Here is a 19175-nt window from a genome sequence, read left to right as displayed (position 1 = left end):
GTATGATTTTACAGGCCTTGTCCAGGGAGTATGAGAGGGATGCCGAGAGGGAGCAAGGATTGGAACAGTAATGCAACTCTTCTCCGAGGCTCGTCACAGTTCCTGTCACACTGCCGAGTGTTGCCGAGTGTTGCCGAGTGTGGCTATTGTGGCTGCACGGCGATACAGCAATGCAACCAACATGTTCATGCCACCTTGTGCTATCCCAAACACCTTTTTCAGTTGCTGGAGAGGTTGTGGATGTATCTATATTATTGTAATGATACTCAAAGGACCGGCATCCCTTACAGTATAGTAAGTCATAATGTTGAAATCCATAACGAGTCGACTACTTCGACTCAGGAGATACTATACACCGGTCCTCCCTCATTTCACGAGTTCTATCTTTCTCCAGTAGTTAGTAGCTCCCCCGCGTGTCAAATGGAGGGTGGCATGGCCAGTAATGCGTGCAATGCCTTGTCCAGCGGGCGAGCAACAGTAGTGCAACTGCTGCGATCGTAACCGCATATGGTAACTGATAAGGAGCGGAGTTGAGATTGCTGATCTTGGGTGGCTTTCCGTCACGCTCTGACCACCGCTCAGACGTCTTTCCTGCTCAGAAGTCGCAACAAGAGACGAAAGGCTTCGGAAAAATATTAGGAACATATTATATGGTAGTTCAATGCACTTTTGAGACCCACAGACGAAGCGCCCAAGGGATGCGGTCAGCCGAGACTGTACCAGTGCGATTATTGAGGCGCGGAAGGCATTCATCGATTTCTTCTCCTCAAATGCGCTACACATTCAATTCATCAAAGTGCACATAAACATTGAGTACGAAGTAAAGAACATTGTACAAAAATCCCAGAATATTTAACGGGACGGATGAAATGGGAGTTGAGTAATTGCATTACTGTCGCGATTGCATTGCAGGGCCACTGATAGTAATCATTCATTGCAATTGATCGAGAGCAGGACAGCATGTACTCAGCACTGTACAATAGTCACGACAACACCATATGTACCAACTGAACAACGAGCACTGATAACACCGAAGCAGCAACGACTGTACACACCATAACACCGAGCAACCTTACTTACCCCTCCATCCCATGTTCAACCGGTATACCCAACGTCTCGAGAGCCTCCCGTCCACGCGTCGCCCAGTACACTATCACCTCGGAGTCCTCAAACCACATCAACGCGGCCGGTGCTTCAGGTGCATCCGCAGGTAAATCGGCAATGCCCTTCGAGTCCGTAGGCGCAGTTTGTGTGACCTCGTCGTTGCCTGCAGGACGCGCCGTGCTCTCGTCCACCTCCATTACAGCATCGCCCTCCTCAGCCCTCCGCAAAGCCTCAGCTTCAGCTTGTTTGCGCAGGGTCCTATGCCTCGGCTTGCGTTTCTTCTTCGCTCCGTCCGCCTCCACAATCCCAGACACGCCATCCAGCCGCTCATCACCCTCCGCCGAGCCTTCCGACATCCCTTCCGACGACCTCTCCCTCACTGCCTGCTTGAGATGCGTGGGCACACCCCCCGGCCCCCATAGCCCGCCCGCCCTGACCCACGCCGCTACGTTCCGCTGACAGTGCACCTCATCCAGGACGCCCACGACGGCGAGGAGCGTCTCGTCGTACGATAGGTCCGGCCGCTTGACCTCCGGGGTGAGCATGGGCTCCTCGAAGTGTTTGCGCCGTTTGGCATTCCGGCTTTCCTTCTTGGGGGCGGGAGGAGAGGTGGAAGAGGTGGGGAGACCGGGCGGAGTGGGCGACGAAGCAGGGGCGGAGGCGTGGGAGGAGGAAGAGGAAGAGGAGGAGAAGGTGTCTTCTTCTGAGGTGTTCAGATGAGATGCGGGGAGAGTGGAATCTGCTTGGGCGCTCTCTTTGCTTTTGCGCTTGCGCTTCCTAGATTTTGGGATGGGTTCGACGTGCTCGGAACCGTTTCTCCGTGGGGAAGATGCTGCTGAGGCGACCTGCGCTGCTTTCTCGTCCTTAGTGAGCTGTGCCTGAAGCAGTTTCCTCCTCTCGAGAGCGAGCAGCCACTCCTGCTCTTTCTGGAAACTATCCAGATCCTTGTTACGGCGTTCCTGGGTATACTCCGGGATACAGAAGTGATTGTACGGCTGCAGCGCTGCCTTCGATGGGGAGTCGTCCAGGAGCAGGGTGGTAAGCGCGGAGTGCACTTGTGGGGCCACGCTGTCTGCATCATGAACAGGGGAAGAGGAGCGCACAAGTGGGGACGAGCTTGGGGGGGACGTGCTGCGCTCGGAGGGGGGAGAGGGAGAAGGAGGGAGTGGCGTGAGGAGGGCGGGGAGGGTAGACCATGGCCTGGAGAGGTCCTTCAAGGTTTGAACCTTGCGGTCTTTGGAGGAGAAGGAGCAGAACAAAGTCAGTAGCGCATCAATGGGTCCACAATGCCGGGAACCGAGTATTCACAAACGGCTACTGATCCAGGTGGCATCTGCATGGCATCCAGACGAGTGGCGGTCTGCGGGGCCCAGCTCCCGGTGCATAGTGTGAAATCTGAAGGATAGATGCTCACGATAATGGTCATTCGATAGCCCGAGCGTGTCCCTCGCCCATACCGCCACCAGCTCGCGCTTCCATGAGCCAAAGCACTTGTCCACCATGTCCCCAACACTATGCGGCTGCGCGGACGACCACACCATCACGTCCAGCCACGCCTTCGTCTCCGGGGCGAAGAGATACTCGCGGAACGCGCGCATATACGGACGAGGGTACGTCGGGCGCAGGCGCGGGAATCCCCTGTTCCTCGTGCGGGAGGAGTGGGGCGAGCGAAAGACAAGTGTGCCGTTGAGATCGAGAACGAGCAGCTTGCGAGAGGAGGAGATTTCGGAGAGCGTGGAAGGCGCGTCAGCCGCTAGGGCGAGGTACTCGGGAGATGGGGAGGGTACGGGCGGCGGAGTGACTTCGCGGTCGCCCTCGTCCTCTTTGCCTTTCCGACCGCGTCCACGCTCGAGCTCTCGTTCGCGATCGCGCATCGCTTTCGGTGCGCGAGGTGGTCTTGCGGACTTCGTATGTTGGTGCACGGGCGTGGGCTGGTAGAGCCCATAGCCATCTGCATCTGAGTTCATCGGATAGTGTGCGTACCGCGACGGAGCGCCGGCCTCGTGATAGCCACCGTTGTAGTAGTTGTCCATCGTCCCATATTGCGGGTCGTATGCATGTGGGTCGTAGGCATAGTGGTCGGAGGTTTGTGAAGAGCTTGGTCCGGGCTCGTCTCCGTACCATTCGCCAGTCGTGTAGCGGTTGTGGCCATAGGCAGAGTACGCGTGGTTTCTGTGTGAGCCATATCCGTACATCTTGGCCTTCAGTCGGAGCCAGAGAGGACTCGTCCGAAGGATGGAAGATTGCAGCAGGGTTCCGGCAGCCAACTTCACGGTTTGTGGGGATTCCGACGGACTTACGCAGGCGAAATCGAAAGCACCACCATGGGCGCTTAACGAACGACCAGTAACCACGTGGGCAAAGTATCTTCCAAACACGGTAACCCGGGCCCGGAGACTTGCGGTCCGCGAGGATGTCATAGCGCGCTCAGCCCAACTCCTACCTCTCTCTCGAACCAACATCTCCGTCTCCCGCCCGCCCTTCGCTCAAGCTCGGTGCGATCTAAGTGTTCCGCATACTTTCTCGCGAAACTGGCGTCTCCAGAAGATCGGTAGCTAAGGCGGGGGTGGTGTATTTTGCGGTGAGCCTGCTGCGAAACACAGACTGAGCTGACGACCTGATACGATAATTCAGCCGAGACGTGAAGCAAGTAGTATCCTATTCAACTGCCCTAACCCCTCCTAACCCTCTCTCAAATAGGCTGTACTTGGGTCTGCTTAGGGGAGAAAAGGGCTGCGTACGGAACATATGACGGTCCCCGTCATGGCGCCTGGACGACGCAATACGACTGAATCCGCTACAAACCCCATACAACGCCCACTGCGCATAGTCGCCTCCGGGACCCTCTTCCTCACCCATACCCTCGAGCTCCCCACGCATCCATTGCCGAACAGCGTACTCCGCGCGAGCACTGTCATACGCTCGCGTGGAGGCGCCGCCAGTACATGTCTTTCCATTCTTGCACAATTCGCGCCAGTCGAGGCTCTGTTGGTCGCGCCCCTGGGAGGTAACGAAGACGGACGGAAGCTCATACGAGACCTGGAGAGGGAGCGCGTCAGTACGCGGTTTTGTAAAGTCTGGGAGGAGGCTGGTGTTCCTAGCGCGTGGGTCCTACATGCAGGTCGCCTACTGTCTTGCCTGGCTGTTTCGTGGCTAATGGCGTTGCACCACTAGACGACACCGACTCGCGCACCGTCGTCAACAACAACCCTCTACCCGACATCACGCACGAAGACTTTGTGTCCCTCCTCGGACCGCTGCTCGCCCCAGAGAACTACTTGTACTCTCCGCCTCTTGCGCCCGCACATCTAACACCGAATACCGCGAACGCGGCCTTCAAGCTGGATGCCTTGCAACCACGGCCATCCATGTCGAGCATGGATGGCGTGCGACCAGCCGTTACCCTACCGAGAACAAACACGAGCAGCCCGGCGCCATTTGACTGGGTACACTTCGAAGGCAGGTCAGTGAAGACGACGCTGAGCAACATCATGGGCCTGGAGGGTCTGGCACAAGAGCGGAAATGGAGGAACCACTGCGTGTTCAGCGTCGACGTAGGTCGACGCGCCAAACAGGGTGTGGAAGCGGTGGGAATCCTCCTCTACGTGCATGGCGTGCTGCCGCTTACATATTCTGCAGCTCGTGCCCTACGCTGACGTGGTCTTTCTCAACAAGCACTACGCGCTGGCGCACTCGCCCCAATACGCCGCTTCTCCGCGCGCGTTTCTCCTCTCGCTCACGACCCTCGCCGCGCCGCACGCGCTCCTCGTCGCGCACTGGGGCGAAGACGGCGCTGCGCTGCTCTCCGTTCCCACCCGGGAGTACTTCCAGAGCTCGGGCTGGGTCGCGGCGGACTCGAGCAGCCCCAGCGCGGCCGCGATGCCCGTTCACTCGCGGCACACGACCGCCGCAGACGATCACGAGAATCTTGACACCACGGACGTGGTCGAAATGCTCTCTGTGCGGACGGGCAGCGACTTCTGGGCGGGGCAGCACACGGACTCGTCGAGTGTGTTCACCGCGGGGATGCTGTCATCGTCCGTGGGGACCTCGCACGCGCCGCAGAGTCCGCCCCCGGGCGCGTCCGTGCCGCAGAGCCAGTTCATGCACCAGCGCGACCGACGCGAGGGCTCCGCGGACTCGGACGAGACGCAGACGGGGAACGCGACGACGGGCTCGGCGCCGGACGCGCGGAGGAACGAGCCATTCGGGGCCGAGATCGTGGACGAGGTCGGCGCGCAAGACGCGTTTGTGGCGGGGATGATGTATGCGCTGAGTCGGCGGCTGTTGCCGGGCGAGCCGTACACCCCGAGCGGGGCGAGTCGGGGCAGGGACGTCGGGTCGGATGTGAGAGAGGTGGGGAGGTGGAGGTTGGAAGAGTGCTTGAGGTGCGTTTGCTGCCACTGGCGATCCGGTGCGTCGCTTAGGGTGATCAGGTTCGCAACGGAGCTAGCTGGAAGGAAGGCTCGGAGACGAGGCTGGGAGGGACTAGCGGAGGAGATGGCAAGAGTGGGATGGTTTGAACCGTGATACCCGAACATTCTTTGGTGGGTGATATACTGACAGTGATTGGATACCCATGCTACGCACCATTGTCTAGGACTGCGTATATTATGCTCTTGCGCGTCAGTCATAAATACTATGTCAAAGCTGATTCCTTCTACACAATGTGGCACACGACCATCCTGACCTGCGACTTGTCGCCGTCAATAATCTCCTGCCTCTTCGCCACGAGTTGGTCGACGTCCTGTTGGCAACTGAAGTACCAGGCCACAAGTCAGCCCTGCCGTTCACACACGAATCAGACCAGAGTGCAAGCTGGGCATGTCGGTCAAAACGTGCGACATCTCCTGCAATCGTAGCCCGAAGGTGACGACTGTTAACACCAACGTCGTAAGACGCAGCATCTCACCAAAAGAAAGGCAGTTCTCTATTCTCGTCGTGTGCGTGTTCCGTTCGCTCATCTGGCCGAATCACTTGGCGACGAAGAGGTTCCTCGAACGGAGCTGAGCGCTGACGAAGACCGGAGAACAGCCTAGACAAGAAGAGAAAGACCAGGGAAGAGAGGAGAACCCGGAGGACAAAGAACATGGAAACCCGAGCGGAGAGGAGTCGGGCGAGAGGCGGGAGAGCTGCCGTATGGACAGTATTGACTTCATATTGACAGTACTTACATATGCTTCCCTCCTCTCTTTTTCTGCCTGCTATACTTCCATCCGTTGCAACGACACCCAACTAAATCACAAAACGAGAAACCCCCAAGTGTACATCGCGACCATACTATGCATTGACCACATCTACGCGTCCCAGTAATACAGAATTACACCATGTTCGGTTCGCACAACTTTTCAACCCGCTCGAGCATACCAACATCATGCTCCATCTGCATCAGCCCTCTTCGCCGCATGGAGGGAACCCACACCGATAGTTGGTCATTCATAATCGCTGGGTAGAATGCATCACCGTGAACCCCGGCCCAGTCAAAGTCGATCAGCATGGCATTCCACCGTTCGTCTGAGCCATCGCCATCGGATCGACGAACACACATGATGTTGGGAGACCGTAGATCACCAAAGACGAGGTTCTTGTCATGAAGCAGGTTGATGGCAGTCTTGACGTCGGCGTAGATGCTGTACGGGAGGAGCTCCTTTCTCTGCTCGAACGACCACGCCATCTCGCCGTGAACACGATCCATGACAATCATGAAGAGGCGATCGTACACGGGAATGCAGGCGTGCAGATTAGGCGCCAACCCGGCTGCGGCGAGGATGCGGTGGGCTTCTTCGTTGTAGCTCGCGGTGAACTTGACGAGGACCTCGACTTCGCCGTCGGCAGTATCGCCGGCTCCTGATGCCAGTGACTTGGGCATAGTGGCAACATAGATGCACGAAGACCTCCGATCTGGCGACTCCGCCATGAGATAGAGCTGCCCAGCGCGAGACATCCGGTGCGTGAAAGTCAAGGATGGTATGCTGTCCTTCCAGGAGGGGTCCGGCAGAGGTGAGGGAAAGAGATGTGCGATGCTGATGGGAGGATTCGGAGGTGCCGCGTCGAGTCGTGCATAAAATGCGCGAAGGTCACTCACAGCGAGCTGAACAGCCTTGAAGGCCCGCGCGACACGGAGAACGTTCTCGTTCCGGTGGAAGTCCAAACGCAACCGCTCCGAGAAGACACAGTCGGTATAGGGTCCGTCGGTGTACATGGCAATCCCGATCTCGAGGAGGTCACCCATCATTCCGATCAGGATAGCAGGGTAGTTTGACTGGCGCCGTCGCTGCCGTACCAGCTAGAGTACCTCGTCAGTGACACCGTCGCAGTACATACAGTCAACATTCAGACTTTGTCATTGTCACCTGTTACGATTTTCGCGTAGGATAGACCTGCTTGCAGAGATGCATCACCACCCAACCCGGACTCGTTCTTGATTATCACCAAGCCGAACGGGCGTGAGCCGCCAAAAACCGCATCAAGGTGGTTGTCGCCGATGGATGTGTCCCAATCGAGATCGAACCTGAAGATTATCTTGAGGGCATCCCGAATGGCCTCTGTCCGCGCCTCCTCATTCTCGTAGCTACACAAAACCTGTGTCATAAAGAGATGAACCTGTTCGAACTCTAAAGAATTTAGTTCGCTCTCGGGAACATCGAAGTCAGGATGACGAAGACGGTATGCGAGTAAGCCCAACGTAGGGTGGAACAAGGCGACTGGAGGACCATAGTTGTCGTGCGGTCGTCCCGCGTGAAATCGGTCATTGAGGTCGTTAACAACTTTTGTACGCCTGAGCTCGACAAAATTCCATCCGACCGTAGCCTGGGTAACGATGTGTGGATGTCATGAGCCTTCCTCTCCCGTTCTGATGTCATAGTCAGCTGACAGCCTGGAGGTAAGAATAAGGCTACGTACCACGGATGACCTTCCTATGGCTAGCGGCAAGCTCTCCCACGTCGTCCAGACTCTCCAGTACTAGATCACAGGTCAGATGGGTGTCCAGTGTTCAAGAAAAATGACTCACTCTCCGGCGTGACAAAGAGAATATCGACGAAATGAGGTTGCGGTCCTTCTGGGAAAACGGTATGCGTCGTCTCCATCACATCAATTATGGTGTCCTCAACATCATGATAATCGCGAAGCCATGTGAGGCTACGATCGAGTAAAGTTTTACGGGGCGACCGCGACAATCCAGAGGGCTAGTATGGTCACTACCAGCTTAATCGACACAAGAAAGATACGTACCATGAACAACGTATAACCCTCAGTGAGATCAATGTGCTGTTGAAGTGGTTTCTTGGCTTTGATTGTATCCTCGAGTAACGTATCAATATGGTTTTTGCTGCCGCTAGGTACCCGCATCGTGAAAGAGGGGAGTTTCGTAGAATGAGGATAGAAGACTGTGTAGTCGTCTGTCATCTCCTTGTCAGAAATCATGGTGATGGTTTGGGATAAGTAAGGGTCGGTCTGGACAAACAAGTGGAAGGCGCCCGGCCACTTGGGACTCGAGCCTTGCTACTCAAGTAGTGGAACGTAGTGGACAAAGCTGGACAAAGCCCTCCTCTCTCCCTCCGGTCGGAGTCGGGGATGTAGCTGGGAGCATAGGAGACTCCGAAGAGCTTGAGGAGAGCCTTTTTTAGTCTCCCGTGGGCAGTGTAGACAATTCTTTCATCTTTTAAACCTGCGCGCGCTCCTGATATTCTAATCTGACGCCTTGCTCTGCGCGCGAGAGCTAGGGATATCACACAGCGGCAGACCAACCGAGCGCTGACAGTGACAAGTGTACCACTGTACTTGGGTTTTGCATTGATCTAAGATATTCATATCCCCTCCCTATCCTAGGGATCTGTCGATCGACAGGGAGAGCTCCCCCTCTCAACATTTTAACGCGAAAAGCAGATTAATCCTAGGCAGAGAACGGTGGAGTACGGAGTGGTATACAATTGGGGCAACCTTGAACAGATGAGCTGGTACGAAAAGTGTTTAACGTAAGGAAGCAATAACCAACGACTGTAGACATATTGCGATGGCAGTCATCATACTGAAAAGAAGGGCTGATCGGTTTGCTGCTGCTGTTGTTGTTGCTGGAACGGGTTGTGACCTGACGGCTGGCCTGTGGGCTGGCCAACAAGCCTGCCTGCTTGCTGACCGTACCTGCAACGCCACATCAGTCAATGTGAAGCAGACTCACGCCATAGCACAACGCACCTGAGCTGGCCGAAGTTTCCGAAGGTGTCGATACCGTCGTCGTCGCGGTTTGCGAAGATATTCGCAAGATGCGCATGCTGCTCGTCCTTGCGCGTCTTCACGTTCAGCGTGCCTTGCCTTGGAGGGGCGGACTGGGACGGTGGCGGTGGCGACTGGGCTGGGCTGCTGCTTAGATTTGTGCTCGGCCCGCCGTTCGCGTATGTGCCCTGTAGATTGAATGAAGGGCCAGCGCTCTGTGGTGCTGGCGAGGCTGTTAACGAGTTGTTAGACGAGAACGACGTCGACAGCGAGAGGTTGGGGGATGAGGAGGGTGCGAAGGGATTGTTCGATCTAAAAGTTCAAGCCGTTTAGTTGACATAATAGCAGCGTCACATACTGAGAGGCGTACCCAAAGCCAGTAGGCTGCGCAAGCAGGAACTGCTGCTGCTGCTGTTGCTGTTGCTGTTGTTGCTGCTGCTGGAGCGCGAGCATCTGCTGTTGGCGCATCCATTCATCTTGCTGCGCAGCTTGCAGCTGTGCTTGCTGTTGCGCCTGCAGCTGCTGTTGCTGCTGCTGCTGCCACTCTGCTTGCTGGCGAAGGTACTCCGCTTGCATAGCCTCCTGCTGCATCTGCTGCTGATACGGATTGAACGACGTGTACTGCGGCTGCACTGTGTACTGTGGTTGCACCGAAGCAGACATATCGATAAGAGGGAATGGGTTGGTCCCATTCGTGTTCCTACGATCAATGAGCAGGTCTGAGAGAGTCCACGTACGACGGAGAAGACGCACTGGCTGTGATCATCGAAGAGAGATCCGCTTGCATCGGCGATGGCCTTCTTCCGTTTCGCTTCCTCCTCCTCACTGAGCCGGATCGCCTCCTGGATGTCGCGATCCTCTTGTCCCCGAGCCTGCTCCTGCGCCAAGGACCTCTTACTCTCCTCGATCGCACGCTGGAGCTCCGCATCCGTTTCCTTACGGCGCGGAGGGAGGCTTTGTGACCGCCGCTGCACGTTCTCGTCCTCGATCTCCCCGTCAAGGCCACCCGCCCGCGTCATTCGATCACGCATGCTTGCGCGGTTGCGGCGCTCTTGCTGCAGCCGTGAAGCGTCTTGCAGGAGATTTGTGATGTCCTTCGCCTTCTGGCGAACGTTGGCACCTTGATCTTTGCCCTCCTCGTCGATATACTGGAACTCCTTCAGCGTTTTGATGATGTAGACGTTGTCCTTGAAGTATAGCACCACATTCTCCGAACCGGCGTGCAGGAGATAGTCAAGGACCGTCAGAGACTGAGCGAGGAATGAGTCTATTACGAGGCATCCAACAGGTCGCAGCATACCTTGAATACGTGCCTCCAGTTCTTGCCCTTGTCATTGAGCCGCTTGTCAAGCATCTCCATGATCTCAATGAAGTCGTTCCTACACGAACACTCCATAACAGTCCCCAGTGAGCAAGACACAGAACGTACTGGTTGTATGTCAATTGTGCCAATTCATTCATCTGTGTCCCGGAGGGTCCCCATTTGTCATTCGAGGTCGCGTCCCGCACCTTGGCCTGGACGTCCGAGTAACCCTTGGTGTAGTTCTTCGCCACCCTCATCACCCCCTTCCCGACATGCGACAAGCTCGACATTTTGGCAGCCTATTCAACGCTCCTGGGCGTTTCTGTGTACCGAGAGATGAGGGGAGAGCGCGATCGTAGATGCGAGGGTGGCGAGCGGGAGCACAGTGGCAGTCACCGAGCGCAGTTGTGGGGAGGGGCAACGCCCGCAAGGGCGAATCTGTTTGTTCGTGTTTGGAATTAGTGGCATTGGTCGCGAGAGTGGTAGAAGCACTGTATCACAAACATGAGCTCCCTCAGATGCTTTGGTGTCCGCGGATGCAACGGGATTGAGAGCCATGAGGCCATAGAAGGTTTTGTTAGGTTACATGGACGAGAATTCCGATTTAATGAGTGTGGCTCATGTGTGTTTCCTCAATCATGGAGTGAAAGACAAATATCCACACAATGAAACCACTAATGAAACACTCATACGTACTCTCGCAATATATTTGTCACCAATGACCAGGCATGAATGCCTTTGCTTCAGGTTAGATACACGGTATACTGATAGGCACGAAGACGCGCGAGATGTCTCCGCCACAAACGCGTCGTACGGTCACGTGAGCAACAACAACGCGGTTACCCGTTCATCTCCATGCGCGTAACAATGTCCGTTCTCTCTCAAACATATCTCCTTTCGATAGGTGAGTTGAGGTATAAATGTACCATGGTCCCTGAATTTAATCGGGAGTTTCCTAGATTTATTCTGCGCTTAATTCGTGCCCTGAAGTTCAGCTACAGCATAATACACCAATAATCATCCTCGGAGACGCATACATCATTAGCACGAGTATGGTGGCCAAAGGAACATATAAATCATGTACTAGACCGAGGCGGAAGGGACGCTCTTCAGCACAGAAGGCAGCTGCAGCCAAGGGAGCTCTGGCTAGTAGAGCTCAGTATCATGGAGACTCAGACTCAGACTCGGCACTGGCGAGAGAGAACATACCTGTAATGGGTCCACAGTCATCTGGGATGGCTATTTTTTCGGAGTGGAGTGTCAGTGATATAGGTTACTTCCTTGCCAAGTGACAAACAAAACTCACTGTCATGTAGAAAGCTGAGATGGAGGACTTGCCGGCACATGATGGGACTCAGCACTGGCATAAGCTTGCCGAATCGAGGAGACAACTGCACAACAGTCAGCGACGAGAAGCACGTATGAAGAAACGAATGAATGTACTCAAGGACAAGCTTCGAGTCAAGACAAATCTTCATGCATCTGTTGAGAAGCACAACACCGAGTTAGAGGGCAAGATCGTGCATCTTCAGCAGGAGGGGCACGAACTTCGCACGACCCTGGTCGGAACACGCAGCGCAATGGTCGATAAGCTACGTGGTTGTCAAAATACTATTCGAAAGCTTCGCAAACGCAGCGAGCGTGCACCCCGTGTTCTCGCGAACGCGATTGAGAGGGCCCGGGCGAAGTCACGGCCAGCGATCTTTCGTTTGAAGCGGAAGGGTGTTTACACGCCAGCCGCGCGGTCGCTTGCGCGCATGTTGGTGCGAGGTGGATGTTCACAGAAGAAGGTCGGAGACGCCATGCAAGGCGTTGCGGGAGCGTTAGATGTTCGACGACACCTGTCACGAACATATTCGCCGCGAAGCACGTACCTTCGACAGCAGTGGCCACGAGGCCGAGCGCCGCAGACGTCAAGTCGAGCACGATCTGGCAACTGCTCAGCAGAGATCAGCAGAGGCCGCGGAGAAGAAGCGCAAGGAAAATGAACGGGAGGCCAAGCTGCGTGCAGTCAAGTTCGTAGTTGACGAGGAGGGCCTGGCGAAATTACGCAGACCTGACATTGATCAGCAGCTTCAAGTCTATCGGCTCGACGATAAGGAGACCCCCGCACCTTCGTCTTTGCACAAGAAAAAGGTCAAAAAGCCCGAGGCATTACTAGAGCTGAGGAAGGCGATTGCGCGTGCAGAGGCCCGCCGTACACTGGCTCTTTCGAATACTGCTACATCTGAGTCAGACAGCATTACAGCGAGTTTGACACAACGAGCAGGGGAATCCCACATAGACTATGATAATGACTCGGACCTAGATTGTTAGACTATAACATACATTTTAGTATAACGTACTCGTAATTTACTCTGGATAGATGTCTTGCCTGTAGAGCTTGAACGCGATCAGTGCGATGTATACGCCACACCAGCGCCACACGATCGAGGTCTGACCAAGTTTGCAGTGGCGCGTCGCTGACTAAGCGGCCACGGGCGTCGCAGGGCTTGCCCCTCCCCAGCAGTTGCCCGGCGGGCCACCGCGCCTCACGCGTTATCCAAATTTGGTAACCTGTTGTTCTCGGGTTACGTTTGTTACTACGCGCACGGTGACGCGTGACGCCTGGTGACGCGGCGCACCGACTTGTTCACGCAGATAATCTATTCAAACTCTTTGGCATACAAGTTACATCCAACGTAAGTACAGACCATATCAATGATAAGTTAAAGGATGTAGAGAGTGAGAGTAAGTCTCTAATGTCGTTACGGCTCAGCCGTGAGCTTGAAGCTTGAAAAGGTAGCACGCATATCGTTATATACTGCCAAAGCCTCGCCTTCGCGGTGTAAACCTCGAGTCGTCCTCATGTTTCTACCCGACCTAATCGAACCCATAGCCCTCCCTGGTCACAAGAAGCACAATCAACGACTGCGTAGACACCAAAGCGACGAAGCCGTACCTTGACATAACTCGTCAATGCAGAGTTAGGCCATAGTTTCTCAAATGTTTCGCGACCCTTGCCTTGCTTCCACTCGGATGGTGGCAACGAGCCTGCGGGTTGGGCCTCCGGCGCAAGTGTGAACGTGTCGAACCGCTGCAAGAGACGGGTGAGAAATAATGATGCCTCATTCAGAGCATAGTTCTGGCCAATGCACTACACATACGTAGATCAGGGCATAATTCAGACTTTGATGGTGGATTCGCTTACGATTCGGGGACCGGCGCTGAAGGGCGTAAACATCATAGGGTTCGAGACGAACTTCGATAGGCGTTTATCGAGCCAGCGATCCGGATCGAAGACATCCGCGTCCGGGCCCCAGAGCGCTGAATTGCGGTGCATGAGAGAAGTGAAGTACGCAATTGGTGTCAGGGGAGGCATGTATAGAGGTTCCGCGGGTTGCAGGTAGGTACCGTCAGAGTTCGGCAGAATGCTGGGGTGCGGTTTGCTCTCTCTCGAGTTTACCGCCACAGGTGGAAATAAACGTAAAGTTTCGTTGATGACCGCACGCACTGAGTACACAGTCTGTCAGTCCTTATTCTTCGGAACACTCAAGCTCAGGCAAACGCACTGTACTTCATGTTCTTGATGTCATCAAACGTAGGAGCGCTGTCGACACCGCAATGCTCCAGAATTTCTGCGCGCAGCCGCTTCGTGACGTCTGGATGCGATGCAAGGAAGTACGTGACATATGTCAGGAGTGAAGAGGTCTGACGAAAGATGTGTCAGGCAGGATACTGCGGAAAGAAAAAGATGCTACCGACCGTATCGCGCGAGGCCAACAGAATGTTAAGGAGCTGGTCTTGCATGACTTTCGGGTCTGCATGCACGGCGAAGCGCGTCACCATATGCGCTTGCAATAGAATATCACACGGTGACTAACCTTCGGTATTGTCCACCAGATACTGCAAGAACACGCTCTGATCTAGCGGGTTCTTGAGACCGCTCTTCTGCATATCTGATTTGTTCTGCAGAGCGTCTTGAATCAACGGCTCGAGCCACTTCTCAATAACTGCCATATGTTTTCGGTGTGGGTCCCCTGTGAACAGTTCGTAGATGGGCCAGAAGTACCCGCGCCGAACCCTGAGCAGGACCAATACTTGTGCATCTTCGAACGACTGCGCAAAAGATCCGAACTCGTCGCCCGTCGCAGAGCCTTTTCCGCTCATCTGCGTGTTTCCGGGCTCTGGGAGTCGACCGGAGAGAGTATCGACATTCTTGCCGAAGAGGAACTCAGATGCAGCGTCGAGAGTAAATCTTGCATACATGTCCTGCACTTCGACCGGCTCTCCAAGCTCACATCGCGACGACATGAGCGACACCGTACGGTCGGCATACCGCTCGAACAACTCGAAGTCGGTGACGCGATCGCGAGAGAAGAATGGTCGAGCGAGCGCACGGTGCTACGACGGGCTTTAGCCATGAACAGTACCATTATACGCGGCCGAGCTTGCTCACCGCCTTCCATTCCTGCAGCCATAATAATTTAGCGAGATGCCTGTTAACGACGGCAAAAGGTCTTACCTGGTCGTCGCGATTGAAGATGCCAGCACCGAGAAACTCCTCCCTATGGTCGACTATGTCAAAGCCTGCTGGCGGTGATCATAACTCTACTTACATACGCTCCTTCTGCCCGACGCCTCTCCAGAAGTGTTCATAGCCAGTCGCCAAGACAAACTGCTGGTGTTTCGCATCCATAGTGATGATCTGTCACGAGTATGTCAGTACCTGCCTTGCGAAAGCCATGAATGATCGGAGGCGTCAATCCAAGATCTAGCTAGACCAACTGAAATCACCGGTTCCGAGAACGACTGAACTTACGAAGTCTTGCCAGAGTAACCGGAGATTAAGAGTGGTAGTGTGATACTCCTCAAAGAGCTTCAGATGGAAGGAGCCGAGGTAGGTGGTGTGATATGCTTTGAGTAATTGAAGGTATATGTCGAGGTTCCCTGGCCATCTACCGCGGACCCGAGGAATGGGCCGAGCCCCCATGCGACGTGCATCACGGCGATGCATCCAGTCAGCATATTGAAGCCGTGTGTATGCCCAGAAGACGATGAAGACGACATGAGCAGGAACGGCGAGCAGTCCCAACCGCACTTCCGTAGTCCGAAGGAGGGCAAACAGAGTGGCCCAAGGTACAACGACAATTCGGACGAAGTCCTTGAAGAGGCGCACTCGATAGAAGCTGTCCGGATGCATGTTGGGGATTAGATCGCAGGGAAGAAGAACATAGCGGCATACCTGGGCGATGCAGCGCGACATATATACGCTACTCGGCACCGGGGGTTAGTTCGCCAGGCCGTTCGTGACAAACCGATCTAAGCGATGAACGGGTTGTGCATACACTGACATCTCTCACGATCATTCTGGCCGCTGATGACGTGCAAAAGGGAGAAGGGGATTACTGCCAGAGTAGGCAACTGTCTGTCGGTCCCTTTGGCCTTCCGGGCCTGATCGGGTGTGCTCGGCGCCCGTCTATTGCACTTTCAGGTCAATTTGATGCTGATACATACGGAGCGCACCTGTGCTGCGAGCATTGCTACGCGTTCCTGAGTAGCGATGTCGCCGTTATATCTCCTCCGTGCACTGCGAGCCGCATAGGGCAGTCCGATCTACAGAGCGCAGGTGAGCACATTGTGTGGCGAAATGCTACAATGACATACATCGCTTTCACTGAGCCTAGGCAGTGCCGGACCAAAAACTTCACGGGTACCACACTGTCCTGTCAGCACATGGTTGCGGGAAGCCTCGGACAAACATGTTCCTGAAGCTTGAGGCGATCGTCCACCCGTCGTTGACATTGCGGTTCGCCCGACTTGACCGCGGATCGCCTCGCAAAGCATCAGGCCAAAAAAAGACGGCAAACATCTGATACCTCAGTGGTACATATGCTATGCATTCTCAGCCGACGGATGTCGCATAGCACTTTGGGATAAGCAGTGCCCACATGCAACGCACATCTGCAGTGGTTGTCGATAAATACGAACCGAAACTACATCGGGCATCAAGCACTCACATGCATATCACAGACCCCAGATGTCGCTCAGCAAACAGATATCACTCTAGCGGGCTATAAGCTACAGCAGACCCGCAGAAACGACATCAATTCATGGTACGGGAAGATAATGATCGGAGGGCACAGGTATGCAGACTAGGGGTAACTTCGTGCCAGCGCGGACCGAGGGTAGAGTAGAGACATGCAGCGAACTTGGAAAGCGACCAATAAAAGGAAAATACCTAGTAGAGCTTTTGAGGATCAAAGGAGCACCACCAACACTGGACAACACAAGAAAGGAGATTACTCGTCCTCAACAGGGACCTCCTCCTCGTACTCGCCCTCCTCCTCAGCGCTGCAACACAAGTCAGCTGTTGTTGTCTGTGTGATGAACAGGGACAACTCACGTAGCGTCCTGGTATTGCTGGTACTCGGCAACAAGATCTTGCATGTTCGACTCAGCCTCAGTGAACTACAGGCACAATAGTTAGAACAAATGACCACTCGTTGCAGCTAGAGTACCATACCTCCATCTCGTCCATACCCTCCTGCGTGTACCAATGAAGGAAGGCCTTCCTCTTGAACATGGCAGTGAACTGGTCGCTGACACGCTTGAAGAGCTCCTGGATAGCAGTCGAGTTACCCAAGAACGTGACAGCCATCTTGAGACCCCGGGGAGCAATGTCACACTGTGCGGTGAGGACGTTGTTGGGGATCCACTCGACGAAGTACGCTGAGTTCTTGTTCTGCACGTTCTGCATCTGCTCCTCGACCTCCTTCATGGAGACCTTGCCACGGAACACAGCAGCAACCTGAAGAGGAATAAGGACACAACCGGATAGATCGGAGCTGATGGACCTACGGTCAGGTAACGACCGTGACGAGGGTCGGACGCAGCCATCATGTTCTTTGCGTCAAACATCTGCTGCGTGAGCTCGGGAACGGTGACAGCACGGTATTGCTGGCTGCCGCGGGCGGTAAGAGGAGCGAAACCAGTCATGAAGAAGTGAAGACGAGGGAAGGGTACTAGATGGAATCACATCGTCAGCTCAAATCAATGCTAGAACGAGCTCTGCTCACCCATGTTGACAGCGAGCTTTCGGAGGTCAGAGTTCAGCTGACCAGGGAAACGCAAGCAAGTCGTGATGCCGGACATAACGATGGAGACTAAGTGGTTCAGGTCCCCATACGTCGGCGTCGTCAACTTGAGTGTTCGGAAGCAGATGTCGTACAACGCCTCATTGTCAATGCAGAAGGTCTCGTCAGAGTTCTCAACAAGCTGGTGGACCGAAAGTGTCGCGTTGTATGGCTGAAACAGAGGGTCAGAAGCTGAATGGACACACTACGGAGACAGGGACAAACCTCAACGACGGTATCCGAAACCTTCGGACTGGGGACAACGGAGTACGTAGCCATCATGCGATCAGGGTACTCCTCCCTAATCTTGGAGATGAGCAGAGTACCCATGCCAGCACCGGTACCACCGCCAAGCGAGTGGGTGATCTGGAAGCCTGGCCAACACGTCAGTCACAAGGATGGACATGTGACGTGACACTGGTCACACGTCACGTCGAAGCTTGCCCATGCCAACTCACCTTGCAACGCGTCGGTACCTTCAGCCTCCTTGCGAACGACATCGAGGACGGAGTCGACAAGCTCCGCACCCTCCGTGTAATCTAAACAAATCAATGAGTATCAGGCTTCACAAGAAAGCAGTATGAGGCGCAACGCGTAGGCTGCCACGCAACGCATATAGCACTTACGTCCTTTCGCCCAGTTGTTACCAGCTCCGTTCTGACCGAAGACGAAGTTGTCGGGGCGGAAGAGGCTACCGAGAGGACCGGATCGGACGGAGTCCATGGTACCGGGCTCCAGGTCGACTAGGACCGCGCGCGGAACGTACTTGTTCGCGCCAACCTCGTTGTAGTACACATTGATCCGCTCAAGCTGCTCATCGTTGGTACCCTTGTACAGCCCATCCGGTTCGATGCCGTGCTCATCTGAGACGACCTCCCAGAATTTGGCACCTGGAGTCGCGCTGTGAGACGACACGACAGAGATTACAAATCAAGTCCGTTACCGATTTGGTTGCCGCACTGGATGATCGTACCACGTCAGGACCTGTACTGGGCTGAAGCAGAGACTCAAACATACCTGGCCGGTTTGGAGGTGAACGATTTCACGCATGCTAAAGGACGCACGTCAGCATGTGTCGCACCAACGCAGCAATCAACAAGGAATGAACGCGAACGACGCGACGCGTTTCTCGATGCGCACCCCCGTCAGATCTGACCGCGGCGTAGCACAACGTCCAACGTGATGAAAGACACGTACACTGAGGACTAGAAATGAGCTGGACGATGGAGGGGTCGTAAGAGGGTGATGAACCGCGAGGGATGGGGTCAAAAAGGGAACGCGACGGATGTTCTAGGGCGACTCGGATTGAAGCGGAGCCCAAATGGCAACGTGTGCGCACGTCCCTCCGCCACAATTGTCCGCCGTCTATGGACTGCACCGAATCGCACTAATCTCAGTCTGGGTGCTTTGCCTATCTACTCAGCTTGCTATCTCATCCG

The 19175-nt window shown here is 54.9% G+C and overlaps 6 protein-coding genes across 6 annotated transcripts; 1 reads left to right on the top strand and 5 right to left on the bottom strand.

Annotated features, from left to right (window-relative positions):
- Positions 1 to 1076: 1076 nt before the first annotated feature.
- Positions 1077 to 2978, bottom strand: B0H18DRAFT_875536 (uncharacterized protein; the record flags this gene model as incomplete). Its single annotated transcript, XM_048040430.1, has 5 exons — positions 1077 to 1323; positions 1471 to 1694; positions 1950 to 2172; positions 2299 to 2338; positions 2519 to 2978. The coding sequence occupies 5 exons, from the start codon at positions 2976 to 2978 to the stop codon at positions 1077 to 1079; spliced, it is 1194 nt and encodes a 397-aa protein (XP_047894287.1).
- Positions 2979 to 3867: 889 nt separating this feature from the next.
- On the top strand, positions 3868 to 5634 carry B0H18DRAFT_1084714 (uncharacterized protein; the record flags this gene model as incomplete). Its single annotated transcript, XM_048031821.1, has 4 exons — positions 3868 to 4225; positions 4279 to 4691; positions 4744 to 5492; positions 5541 to 5634. The coding sequence occupies 4 exons, from the start codon at positions 3868 to 3870 to the stop codon at positions 5632 to 5634; spliced, it is 1614 nt and encodes a 537-aa protein (XP_047894286.1).
- Positions 5635 to 6424: 790 nt separating this feature from the next.
- Positions 6425 to 8529, bottom strand: B0H18DRAFT_1084713 (uncharacterized protein; the record flags this gene model as incomplete). The annotated part of the gene is made up of 5 exons (XM_048031820.1): positions 6425 to 7378; positions 7465 to 7871; positions 8008 to 8067; positions 8117 to 8244; positions 8267 to 8529. 5 exons carry the CDS (start codon positions 8527 to 8529, stop codon positions 6425 to 6427), a joined length of 1812 nt encoding a protein of 603 aa, XP_047894285.1.
- Positions 8530 to 8854: 325 nt separating this feature from the next.
- On the bottom strand, positions 8855 to 11025 carry B0H18DRAFT_1002950 (uncharacterized protein). Its single transcript, XM_048028403.1, has 6 exons — positions 10748 to 11025; positions 10619 to 10697; positions 10072 to 10568; positions 9689 to 10018; positions 9301 to 9630; positions 8855 to 9246 (listed from the first exon to the last, which is right to left on the bottom strand). The coding sequence occupies exons 1-6, from the start codon at positions 10909 to 10911 to the stop codon at positions 9129 to 9131; spliced, it is 1518 nt and encodes a 505-aa protein (XP_047894284.1). The 5' UTR covers positions 10912 to 11025; the 3' UTR covers positions 8855 to 9128.
- A 2256-nt stretch (positions 11026 to 13281) lies between these two features.
- B0H18DRAFT_1094409 (cytochrome P450) lies at positions 13282 to 15822 on the bottom strand. Its single transcript, XM_048032380.1, has 10 exons — positions 15423 to 15822; positions 15220 to 15308; positions 15126 to 15168; positions 15060 to 15071; positions 14485 to 15004; positions 14366 to 14421; positions 14173 to 14311; positions 13812 to 14113; positions 13563 to 13757; positions 13282 to 13505 (listed from the first exon to the last, which is right to left on the bottom strand). The coding sequence occupies exons 1-10, from the start codon at positions 15801 to 15803 to the stop codon at positions 13467 to 13469; spliced, it is 1776 nt and encodes a 591-aa protein (XP_047894283.1). The 5' UTR covers positions 15804 to 15822; the 3' UTR covers positions 13282 to 13466.
- Positions 15823 to 16513: 691 nt separating this feature from the next.
- On the bottom strand, positions 16514 to 18994 carry B0H18DRAFT_1002935 (beta-tubulin 1 tubb1). The gene is made up of 11 exons (XM_048028402.1): positions 18934 to 18994; positions 18754 to 18787; positions 18680 to 18695; positions 18363 to 18626; positions 18195 to 18275; positions 17962 to 18110; positions 17680 to 17908; positions 17462 to 17625; positions 17127 to 17411; positions 16621 to 17071; positions 16514 to 16564 (listed from the first exon to the last, which is right to left on the bottom strand). Exons 2-10 carry the CDS (start codon positions 18784 to 18786, stop codon positions 17003 to 17005), a joined length of 1290 nt encoding a protein of 429 aa, XP_047894282.1. The 5' UTR covers position 18787; positions 18934 to 18994; the 3' UTR covers positions 16514 to 16564; positions 16621 to 17002.
- Positions 18995 to 19175: the final 181 nt, after the last annotated feature.

The sequence above is a fragment of the Fomitopsis serialis genome, assembly GCF_022376445.1.
Source record: "Fomitopsis serialis strain Sig1Antser10 chromosome Unknown B0H18scaffold_27, whole genome shotgun sequence".
Taxonomy (NCBI): Eukaryota; Fungi; Basidiomycota; class Agaricomycetes; order Polyporales; family Fomitopsidaceae; genus Fomitopsis; species Fomitopsis serialis.
This window is presented reverse-complemented; position numbering and strand designations above follow the sequence as displayed.

Coding starts and splice junctions, on each gene's coding strand:
- B0H18DRAFT_1094409 (XM_048032380.1), bottom strand. CDS start 15,803: ATGCATCCGGACAGCTTCTATCGAGTGCGCCTCTTCAAGGACTTCGTC. Junction 14,422..14,484: donor TCTGGTGGACAATACCGAAG/GTTAGTCACCGT, acceptor CCGTGCATGCAG/ACCCGAAAGTCATGCAAGAC. Junction 14,114..14,172: donor CATCAAGAACATGAAGTACA/GTGCGTTTGCCT, acceptor CTGTGTACTCAG/TGCGTGCGGTCATCAACGAA.
- B0H18DRAFT_1002950 (XM_048028403.1), bottom strand. CDS start 10,911: ATGTCGAGCTTGTCGCATGTCGGGAAGGGGGTGATGAGGGTGGCGAAG. Junction 10,569..10,618: donor ACTGGAGGCACGTATTCAAG/GTATGCTGCGAC, acceptor TTCCTCGCTCAG/TCTCTGACGGTCCTTGACTA. Junction 10,019..10,071: donor CTCTTCGATGATCACAGCCA/GTGCGTCTTCTC, acceptor CATTGATCGTAG/GAACACGAATGGGACCAACC.
- B0H18DRAFT_1002935 (XM_048028402.1), bottom strand. CDS start 18,786: ATGCGTGAAATCGTTCACCTCCAAACCGGCCAG. Junction 17,626..17,679: donor AAAGCTCGCTGTCAACATGG/GTGAGCAGAGCT, acceptor GATTCCATCTAG/TACCCTTCCCTCGTCTTCAC. Junction 17,412..17,461: donor GTCACGGTCGTTACCTGACC/GTAGGTCCATCA, acceptor ATTCCTCTTCAG/GTTGCTGCTGTGTTCCGTGG.